The 11,943-nt window shown below is 34.5% G+C and overlaps 1 protein-coding gene across 1 annotated transcript; it reads left to right on the top strand.

Moving 5' to 3' along the window:
- The first annotated feature begins 5,228 nt into the window (after positions 1 to 5,228).
- Positions 5,229 to 11,628, top strand: LOC148853924 (polyamine oxidase 1-like). Its single transcript, XM_088941243.1, has 9 exons — positions 5,229 to 5,364; positions 5,445 to 5,694; positions 5,810 to 5,956; positions 8,870 to 9,116; positions 9,586 to 9,729; positions 9,850 to 9,999; positions 10,109 to 10,363; positions 10,546 to 10,627; positions 10,800 to 11,628. Exons 1-9 carry the CDS (start codon positions 5,238 to 5,240, stop codon positions 10,877 to 10,879), a joined length of 1,482 nt encoding a protein of 493 aa, XP_088797369.1. The 5' UTR covers positions 5,229 to 5,237; the 3' UTR covers positions 10,880 to 11,628.
- Positions 11,629 to 11,943: the final 315 nt, after the last annotated feature.

The raw sequence follows: 11,943 nt of genomic DNA on the forward strand, positions 1-11,943 counted from the left end.
TCAAGTGACCTCATAAAATGATTTTTTATTTCAAACATACGCCCAGCAGGTCTCATTTCATCATGCTTTTAGAAACAAAAGGTGATCATCTTTAAACCCATACCTTACTCCAGGTGGAGCAGCTACCTTAAAATTTTGTTAATCAATTTCAAAAGAGAAAAGAAATTACAGGGAGGAAGTAGCCCTGGTGCTAAACCAAAACACCTTATAACCTCAGCCCAACCTAAAAGAATAAAACAAGAAAGAAAATACATCCATTAAGGTTGTGTTTGATTGTAGTGTAATTTTATTTGTACTAATACAAATGCATAAGAGTGCAAATGAAAAGAATGCAAATTTTGGTTTAATTTTATTTTGGATTTTACTTTATTCTGTTTCAGGTCTTATTTTATTTCATTTTTACTGCAATCAAACAAAATAAAGTAAATTTTCAAACAAAAATAAATCATAATTGCACCAAAATCATTTGCACTACCACGATTTTGCATCAGTGCAAATAAATTTGCATTGCAACCAAATACGGCCTAAAGAAAGAAAAAAAAAAAAAAGAAATCGATGCCCACTTGTATTGTATTCAAGAGATACCTAGGGGTGAGGAAAAAAATGAAAAATTGAAGCGACCGAAAAAACCAATCGAAACCGAATAAAAATTTAGTTAACCAAACCGGTCGGTTCAATTTTGGTTAACCAAAATAGAGAACTGACGGTTAACCAAACCGACCAATATACATATATTTATATATATTATGTATATTAATATATATTTTATATATTTTATACATTATAAATTAATAAATATGCATTATATATAAAAATATATATTTATAATATTTTATTATATATTTATATATTTTTCTATAATAAATATTGTAAATAATAAAAAATCGAAAAACCAATGAACTGAATTGATGGTTAACAGAACCGGTCAATCGATTAACCGATCGGCTTCGGTTCGGTTTTAGTGTTACCGACTCAGTTTCAAAAGTTAGCCCACAATTTGGTTATACCCCTAGAGATACCCATCTTTTCCTCCCTTGTCCTCATCTTAAGTATGTGGGGAGTAGGGGTGCTCATGGTTTGGTGGGCATTTTTTGGAATCGAACTGGTACTACCAGTTTTTGGAAAACTGGTAACCGGAACCGAATCGAAATCAGTCAGTTAACTGGTTGACCGATTCGGTTAACCATCGGTTTTTTCTATTTTTTATTTTTACAATATATATTATAAAAAATATATATGTATTATTTTAAATAATAAATATATATTTATATATAATGCATATTCATTAATTTATAATATATAAAAAATAAAAAATATATAATGTACATAAATATATATAAAAATATAGAAATATATGTATGCTGGTCGGTTCAATTTTGGTCCGTTTTTTCAGTCGATTCGATTTTTCGGTTTTTTTGCTCATCCCTAGTGGGGAGCTCGTCACTGGACCAGAACATCCAACTATTCTTCGTGTCTCACAATTCACAAAACAATTTGCCAAAAGCCGACGCTCACATGCATAATCAGCCATTCCCTATAAGCATGCCTAATCTATTGGCCAAGGAATCCACACTGAATTCTTCAACAACTGCATCCTATTAGAATTCACAAAAATCGGACAAACAATATTCTCTTTCTCTCTCCATTTTTAGTACCGTTCATTTTTGGATTTTGAGAGGGGCAAAGTTGATTAATGGAATTTTGGTTTCCATTCACTAAGATACAAGTTCAAATCAGCCCCTCACAAGATTGCCCCCCACAATGTCCCACAGCACATCCCTGCCATGTATTGGGAACATCTCCCGATGATGAAATTATCATTTATGGGATTATCATCGGGAGATGCTCCCAATACATGGCGGGGATATGCTGTGGGACGTTTTGGGGGGCTGATTTGGTCTCCTAAGATATCTATGCTGTTTTTTAGATGAAAGTTTTATTTTCCTTGTAGGTGACTTAGTACCAACAATTGGATGGGACAAAATTACCCTTTTAATAATAGCTTTTTATGGCTAAAATGGTCATTGTCTTATTTACTTAAAAATATAATAAAAGAACATGGGTAAATGAATTTACCTGTTCCCTAGAAAATCACTTATCCAAATAAATACATTTACCCGAACAAATAACTCCTCCAAAACCAAACAGAGCTATTATTAAAATTACCCTTTTAATAATAGTTTTTTATGACTAAAATGGTTATTGTCTTATTTACTTAAAAAAAAAAGAACATAAATAAAATGCACTACCTAATCCCTAGAAAGCACTTATCCAAATAAAATAATTTCTCCAAAACCGAACAGAGCCTTGTTAAAAGTAACTTCCCTATAAAACACTTAACAAAGGTAAGCCTCTCCGCTGTGGATATATGATTAAAAAGAGATACAACAAAAGGAACTGATAAGGGGAAGCTTCCAATCTCCAAAGTTTGAATGAAAATAACCTTTATTTTGATATCCAAACTGGAATTTTGAATTCAATTATATATGTTTGTCTAATTCTGATGTTAAAAATGATAACCTTTATTCCGCTGTGTTACGAGTGTCGATCAATAGTTAATACGTCTCCAATGAAAACAAGTTTGTTCTTTTGTAATGATAGACTGAAAAGCGAACCATTTTGGGGTCCGGTAAAACAGAACCGATTCTCGTTTTTCTGATCCGACCATCCAATCCGATCAGATTTTGAAAACATTGGTAGAACATGACAAGGCTGTCCCCATATATGATCATTTAATTTATACTGAGATTTGTTACTCTCAAATCTCGAGGCATAGCTTCTGTAGCAATTCATAGTATCCTCCTTCCACATTGTCACTTGTCTGTTACTTCTCCCACACCTGACACCACCGTAACCTTCATCCCTGAAAGTCATAACGCATCCATAAAGAAAATACATATTTAGAAAAGAAATAATAATAAGAGCTTAACGCAACCTAATTTTTTCACCAACAATTCGGAATGAAAGAATTTGAACCTCTTCGTAATATGTCTCAGAAGAACCATTCAACCTAAAAGCTTAAGCTGTTAAGGTGAGGTCTTTGAATAGATTGATATTCTTTAATACGCCCCCTCACATTAAAGTCAATGAATTTGAAGCGCCAACAAGCACAAGCCCACACATACCTTGTGTTGAAACCTATTTAATTATAATGGGGTAATGAGGATCAAATACTAGATCACTTGGTCAAAATGGTTCTGATACCATCTCAAAAAACCATTTAACATAAAAGCTTAAGCTATTAGATAAAGTCCTTAAATAGGTTGATATTCTTTAACAATAGTGAATTAAAAAGAGAAATCATAAGGCAATTATGTACCCATTCAAGTAAACTTTGGGCTTCACCAACTTCTAAATAGGTTCAATGCTAACTTAACCTCCATGTTAATTACATTTAATATAATTAATATAAAATTCCTAAGAACACTAACAAATAACCCTATAAGTGATCATTAATTACTATTGAATAGTCCATTTTGTTCTAGCTAGTATGTTTCACCTGAGTAGAGATCTGCCAATAAAACATGTTACAACTCTCTACCAACTTGATCAAACCCCACACATCTCACCATGAGATTGGGACTCACTGTAAAAGTGGAACCTGCCATATATGATGTGCGGTGTGAGATTATATATATTGGTAGAGGGTTGGAAGGTGTTTTATTAGCAGGTAATCCATACTCGATTCATCCTATTGTAGTGTTTGATCGAATGTTCAATGCAATAGGAGCAGCTAATCCACAAGTTCCCAATCTTTTCCATGTCAAATCCAAGCAGATCAGAATCTAGTTTTAGAATCGCAAGCAAGAAGTTATAGCAGCGACTTTTTGCTTTTGTTCATCATTTAGTTTTTTATTAATGCCTTTATCTAGTGTGCAATTATTTCTTTTGATAAATTTGATCAAATCAATTATACTCATTTAAGAAAACCAACAATAAGTAGGTACAAACTATGCGGTGTCTATGTCAAATGTAAACCATGGTTTTCAAAACTGGACCGGACTGGACAGTCGGACCATAAAAATCGGGAACTGGTCGGGTGATCAGTTCTGTTTTTTCCACAAAATTGGATTTTTGCCAAAAACCGTTGATTTTGGTCAGCAAATCGCTGACCTGGGCGGTTAATCGTATGAACGGTTTTGACCATCTTTTTTTTTTATTTTTTTGTTAGAACAGCTCCACCATTTGATTCAAACGGTTGGACCGTTTAACCTGGGAATTAGACCCCTGACCGGTTCGGTTTTCAAAACCTTGATGCAAACCAAAGGGTAGGAGTCAATAAATGCAGAGTTTTAGCAAATGCCTCTTTTATTTATATATTATAAATTATAGGGTAAATTGCTGAAACCTCCCTTGAAGTTTTAGACCATTTCTTAAACTTTTTCTAAAGTTTGATAATTGCAATCACTTCCCCTAAACTTTTTGACATGGTTGCAGGTAGAGCCCTTCTATTATGGTTCTCTAAAAAGAGGCATGAAAATGTCTAAAATGCCCATGAAATTGCTAGTGAAGCTGGTTGTACCTTTACCTTTGAACAGTTGATATAAAGGACAAATTAGAAAATAAATCAATTTCAGAAAAGTGGTAACAGGGATTTAGAGTAGTGATTCATACGTAGAGAAAACTTGAAAAATAAAAATTTTGATCAAAGTAACTGTATGGGTATTTTAGACATTTTCATATTCTCTAAATAAGTGGAATGAGTTATTAAGAAGTTAATGGAATGATTAATGAGGAGAGATAATGAAACGATTTAATGAGAAAGAGAAGAGGGAGCTAATGAGGAGAGATAATGAAACGATTTAATGAGAAAGAGAAGAGGGAGCTAATGAGGAGAGAGAAAGGTTTTTAATACTTAAAATTGATTGGTTGCTTGAATAATTTTGTCCAATTTAAAAAAAAATTAAAAAAAAAACAAAAAAATAAATGGTAGGGAAGGAATGAGAGACAAAATTGGATTAGAACTCAATTCACACTGTGCTTACAGCCACTTGTAGGTGTACATTGGGAATATCTCCCCAGAATAAGAACTTACAAATACAGAGATATTCTCGATGCACCGGTGCAAAAGTCTTAACACAGTGTGACAACATAGAAGGTGGTGTCTAAGGGAGAGACTTACACAAGGTTAGGGACAGCTGCTATTGGATTAGTACAGTGGAAAGCAGAATGATGGCAGTACTAAATCCGGACTAATGTGCTTGTATATTTATAGAGTACGCCAGAAGGTAGCATAGATGAGAAGCATGGAGAAATCAATAATGGCGTTACTAATCGTCGTCATTGCACTGAGTATCCTTTTGCAAGGAGCCACTGCCGTAGAGACTTCTCCAACTGTGATTGTTGTTGGTGCAGGAATGTCCGGTGAGTATTCCATCCTCTCTCTCTCTCTCTCTCTCTCCATATATATCTATCTCTAACTAATATAAACTTCTCATTTTCAGGGATATCAGCGGCAAAAGCGCTGGTCGCTGTCGGAATAAAAAACATAATAATACTGGAGGCAACGAATCGGATCGGTGGTCGCATTTGTAAAACCAACTTTGCGGGGATGTCTGTGGAGATTGGAGCTAATTGGGTAGAAGGAGTTGGTGGTAATGAAGTCAATCCCATCTGGAAGATGGTGAATAAGCTTAAGCTTAGGACTTTCGTCTCTGACTACGATAACCTCACCGCAAACACATATAAACAAGTGTACGTTCGACTTATTATTACCGTCGACACCGTCGACGTCGATACTATTATTCCTCTCTTCTTCTGCTGCTGCTTCTACGTGCTTATTTTCAGTATTCTTCGTGTAAATTTACAGAGGTGGGCTGTACAAGAAATCCGAAGCTCAGACGGCTTTTGATGCAGCAGACATGCGCTCCGAGTTCAGCACTAACATTTCGGTTTCTATGTCTGCTCATAGACAGGAGGACATCTCCATCTTGACGTCCCAACGCCTTACAAACCAGTTAAGAACTCCTTGATTCCCTTAAATTAGGGTTTGGTATGCATGGTCAATCCAGTATTCCATTTGTGGGATCCCTTCGATTAATTAAGTTTCTGGTTTTTTTTTTTTCTTTGTAATTCTTTACGTAACTTATTATTAACTATATGCATATATTCTGAAGGTAAAAGCAAAAAGAAAAAGAAAAAAAGTGTCCAAAAATTGTGTTAAACCTTATTTTTCAAAGTAGTTGTTTTATAAATCGGAAGCATGTTTTATAACATCATATATAAGAAGCCCATGATATATAATCTAATTAATCTCTTTAGTTTTAGAGGTTTTATGGAATTCTACTACAATTAATGATTTAGAAATTTCAGACAAATCTGTTATTAATATAAGAGTACTGTCATGTTTTAGATTAAAACAACCATAAAACCTATTTAAAATTAAAGAAAAGAATTTTTTTTTCTGTTTCTTTTCTTTTGGTATAGCTGGAGCTGTGGTCCATTGTGAATTACTTTTCTTTTAGTATCAAGAGTTTTCTTTTTTTTTTTTTTTTTTGCTGATATAACAATTTCAAAAACAAAATATTCATGGTGTAGAATACCCCTCAATAGTTTGGCCGGTTTGGTTCGCCATTAGTTGTTAAGTGGGAATTAGTGGATAGAATACATTGTAGAATGCATGTGATATTGTGAGGCCCACTGAAATATGGCAGTCCAGATCAGGTGGGCATACATGGTGAGCACACTGAGTCAGCACTTCGAAAATTATTTGACACCTGCCCCATAGAATTCCCCTAGTCTAGACTTAAAATTGATTAAAAGCAACTTTGAACTCTGGACTCGAAACATGGACATGCCCTCAATTGTCAACTACAAAAAGGATCACTCGGATGTTTTCAAGGTTGTATAGGTTTCTATCTTTCCTTTTCTTTTCTTTTCTTTTTTTTCTAAAGGCTCCATTCACTTTTCATGAGGTTATTTATGTGGGTAAGTGCATTTACTTATATTTTTTTAAAATTTCAGGTAAATAAGATAATGATTGTTTTAATTATAAAAAGTCATTTTTAAAAGAGATAATTTTGTCCTATCCAAGTGTCAATAATTTTCTCTCGGATGGAAAATTTATTTACCTACATAGGAGATGGGTATCACTTACCTAATTAACTGGCACCCAAAGAAAATAAATTTTCCATGGACCCTATATAAATTTGAAAAATAGAACATGGATTTCTTGGTCATTGAGAACCAAGACCTGCTAACCAACTCCCCCCCTCCCAAAATCCAAAAAGCGAAAGGGCCTTAAATCAAATAAATCCTAATGTTTAAACGACGATGGTTATCAAAGAAAATAAAAAATTAATAAAAAAACACTTTCAAATTATCATCATTGACTTTGAGGGCATAATCCATCTTCATAATATTGAAATTCGTGATTTGAGTGAGAATTTTGTTTTTAACTTAGGCTGTGTTTGGTTTAAAGGAAAAAGTAGGGAAGGGAAGGGAAAAGTAGGGAAACTTATACAAACCTTGTATAGGTTTCCTTACTTTTCCCTTCCTTTCCCTCCCTTTTCCTTCAAACCAAGCATAATCTTAATGTCCAAAGATCCAACATTTTCATTAATATATTTTGAATATAAAAATTGTATTTCTGAAACTTACTCTGAAAGGGACTGTCCATCATAATATGCAGGATTTTGTTTTTTAAACCAAGGGCAATTGTCATTTTAGCGAAAGCAAGAGATTAGTGATATGAATTTAAATAATTTGGGTTAACTTATAGGAACTCTTAGGCTCAGTTTGGAAGGAGTACAAATACACATATGTAGAGTGCAAAACCTTGTATTTTGTATTATTTTATATATATTTGCACTGTACATATTTGCATTTGTACTCCTTCCAAACTGAGCATTATGTGTTGACTACTAAAAAATAAATTAAAGAAAATATAAAAACTAAAATGTCTTCATCACGTCATGTTATAGCTTTGGAGTTTGTCACTTTCCTTTTGGACTTTTTGTAAATGTGTCAAAAAGTTCATGGGAGGCGATTGCAATTACCAAACTTCAGGGAGGTTTTTTTGGCAATGGTAAGAAAATTTAGGGGAGGTTTCAGCAATTTTTCCTAAAAATTAATGACGATGAATACACACAAAAGTATAAAAAATATAAAAAAAAAATGTAAAAAAACATTTGGGCGCATCTCTAGTCTCATGTATTCATCATATTAAATAAAAAAAAGTGGATAAATAAAAACAATTTTTATAAACATAGAAATAAAAAAGAAAAAAGAAAACATATTAATTGTCACCAACACTTACTAGTCCATAAAAATGCATGTACCCCAAAGAATACTTCAGCTGCCCTTGGAACGGGGACGCCATTACTGTCCCCAATTATAAATTAATTTGATATTGTGAGGGATAAATCTCCCGTATAAGCAACCACAACCTTTCATTTCGTTCCATTTTTTTGGTCATGAGTTTTAATATAGATGAGAGTGTTTGTTTTGAGTTTAGCTATTTTGTAAGGGATGGGTTTTTCGTCCTAGGTTAAATTAGTTTGTATTCCTTGTATATTCCCTTTTTTCTATCTTTTATTAATCTTCAAAAACAAATTTCAAAAAGAAATCAAAACCATCTGATTTGGGAATGATAGTGTATCCATTCTTCCGTTTGTTTTAATTGTCGGAGTTAAACTTTTATTACGACAATATTTGATAGAAAAGAACAGACTTCAGTACTTCACCATCATCCATGTTGGGTGTACAAACATCTTACCGAATAGTTTACGTTAACGTGACTATATCTCTCACTTAAAAGCTGTCTCACTTTCTTGGATGTTTCTGACTCAAACACTGCTAGCTCGACAACTGGAAGAAACGATGTCGTAAACCCATTTCAGTTGGATTTAACACATGATCAGAATGGCAGGGTTCCGTATACGCCGATCGATATGGCGGTGGACTACTACACCTACGATTACGAGTTTGCAGAGCCACCGCGGGTGACGAGCTTGCAGAACGGGGAGCCATTGCCGACGTTTTCGAACTTCGGAGAGGATCTTTACTTCGTCGCAGATCCCAAAGGTTACGAGACCGTCGTTTACCACATCGCTAAGCAATTCCTAACTACCGATGCCGCCGGCGTCATCACCGACCCTCGTTTCAAGCTTAACAAGGTGACTGACTCGACGACTCATCACTTTTCAAGCATTTGTTGTCTAGCTACTTGTCTTCTTAATTACTACTTATACATGTGAGTCCTGACAAATCATGTATAGAGTTGACTATACATGATTAATTATATCCAAATTAATTAAGAAATAGCACTGATAAATTTATATGGACTGATAAAATTTATTTTAATATAAAACAATAGAACTTTTTGACAAAATTTTAAATTTTACCACAAAAAAAAAATTATTGAATTATTTAAAACTATAAAGCCGTATATATATAGAACACCACCTTCATGTCTTTTTCTACAAAAGTTGGGTGGACCGAATTCGGGTGGTCCTTATTCGAATTGATTATTGTAACCGGGCGGCACAGGATCATTGGAATGTGAAAAATCATTCGTCTCGCAACTCTGTACCAGACACAAAAAGTTTTTAAACTTTGAGCATTTGATATTTAATTGTTTCGCAGGTGGTGACAGAGATACGACAGTCGAGAAGTGGGGTGATTGTAAAGACGGAGGATGGTTCAATCTACAGAGCTGCATACGTAATGGTCTCAGTCAGCATCGGTGTGTTGCAGACCAATCTCATCAACTTTCACCCTGATTTGCCGGTTAGCACTAGTCGTCTACTCCTTTAATTTAATTAATATGTGAGCTGTTACTGTTAGAACTGAATATATAAATGAGGATGGATGAATTAATCTAGCTGAAATTTTATAAATTCGGCACAGCAATGGAAGATCCTGGCCATATACCAATTTGATATGGCAGTTTATACCAAAATATTCATCAAATTCCCTTACAAATTCTGGCCCACCGGAAATGGCACCGAGTTCTTCTTGTATGCTCATGAAAAGCGCGGTTACTACACGGTTTGGCAGGTATATATGTGATTGATCAGTTTGTTACAGACGATGAACGATGTATCTCAGTATCTGAGTTTGTTAAATTGATTATTAATTACTACTTGTGTTAAATAAATATTTGTAGCAATTGGAGAGGACGTACCCAGGATCTAATGCTCTTCTGGTAACTGTTACTGACGATGAATCCAGGAGGATAGAACAGCAACCGGATTCTGATACTAAGAAGGAGATCATGGAGGTGTTGAGAAACATGTTCGGAAAGAACATACCAGAGCCTACACACATATTGGTTCCAAGGTGGTGGTCCAACAGATTCTACAAGGGAGCATTCTCAAATTGGCCAATTGGGGTTAGCCGCTTCGACTACGATCAGATGAGGGTAATTAATTAATTAAGCACTGTTTTCATCGAATATTTTCATCCTTTCTATCAAATGTGTTTTGGGTTCGATCGACTATGATACCACAGGAATCGTCCCTAGCTATGTCTGTCCGCGAGTCTGATCGGAGGAGAAACAAAGATCAATGCTACTTATAAATTCTTTTTTGTGTTGTTCTAAAGGCACCCATCGGAAGAGTCTACTTCACCGGAGAGCACACCAGCCAACAATACAACGGTTACGTGCATGGAGCCTACCTTGCAGGTTAATTAATGAGATTAATTTATCTTTAATTAGGTGTTAATTAATTGTATATATTAATTGTGGGATTAGAGAGCAATGAGTACTACCGGTTCATTGATTGAGAAGTTGGCATGGATTCGGGGTCTATCTAAATTCTAAGTAAGACACTGAATTTGAGAAATTAATGTTTCAGGTGTTGATTCTGCAAAGATAATGATCCGATGCATCAAGAACAAAGATTGCAAGTACCATGCCATGCCCAAAGGCACTTGAAGCTTGGCTTCAAGGTGTTCCATCCCTGTTCCCCCATGGATGAATGAATATGGTGGCAGGAGCAGATCAGGATTCAGGAGAGGGATGATATTTGAAGGTCCGGATGTATAGGCACGTTAGCTGAGCACAATGAGTGAGCAGGGAATAGATGCGTGACACATGTTCCAGCTAATGCGCCTTTCATCCAAACGATTGTGTTATGTTAGACAGAAATTATTCATTATTTTATTATTTTTGTCAAAATAATTAAAAATAAAAACAATAAAAAAGAAAAACCTAAACGTGTTGGGAGTTGGGACTCATTTATGTTTTTTTTAGGTTTTTCTTTTTCATTATTTTTATTTTTAATTATTTTGATAAAGATAATAAAATAATGGATAATTTCTATCTAATGGAGCAAAAACTTTTAGATGAAAGACATATTAGCTGGGACATGTGCCATATAGATATTATATGCTCACTCATTGTGCTTATCTAACATGCCTACTACATCCCAACCTGATATTTGATATGATTCAATCCTTCCTAAGCTAGCTTGAAATACATGAACAATGTAGTCTACTACTACTGGAGTAGTGGGGTGGTAGGTTATAGATCTTTGGGAGCTTTCGAACTTTGGAGAGATTAAGGAAAATGAGAGATCTGGATTCATTGAGAGTTCAAGTGAGCATGATGTACTAGAATGTTTGAATGAGGGTGATGTACCTTTATTGTAGTTGATCTCAGACCTTGTTTCAAAGGAAATTTTCCTTATTAATTTGTTCTTTTTTTTTTGTGGAAGAATTTTCTTATTAAATCATGTTATCAAGTGGTTACCTAACTTGGTACAACCTTACAAGTCAGTATTTTCGAACCGTTCAGATAATTGGACCGTTTAACTTGGAAACTGTCCATGCAACCAATTCCATTTTACCCTTAACTTGTTCGTTGGCTAAAAACTATTGACTTGGTCAATGATTTGTTGAACCAAGTGATCAAACAGTCAACCCATTTGACCTGGAAAGGGGTTTTTGGTCATTTTTTATTTTAATTATATTTTTTTATTTCTTAAATTGAAACAGTTC

This window comes from Nelumbo lutea, chromosome 4 (genome assembly GCF_056320005.1).
Source record: "Nelumbo lutea isolate HS-2025 chromosome 4, American lotus-T2T, whole genome shotgun sequence".
Lineage (NCBI taxonomy): Eukaryota > Viridiplantae > Streptophyta > Magnoliopsida > Proteales > Nelumbonaceae > Nelumbo > Nelumbo lutea.

Bases quoted from the DNA above. Each gene is read 5' to 3' on its own strand.
- LOC148853924 (XM_088941243.1), top strand. From the start codon at position 5,238: ATGAGAAGCATGGAGAAATCAATAATGGCGTTACTAATCGTCGTCATT. The intron at 5,957-8,869 runs GTTAAGAACTCC...TCAGAATGGCAG, and splicing joins TCCCAACGCCTTACAAACCA to GGTTCCGTATACGCCGATCG. The intron at 9,730-9,849 runs GTTAGCACTAGT...AATTCGGCACAG, and splicing joins ACTTTCACCCTGATTTGCCG to CAATGGAAGATCCTGGCCAT.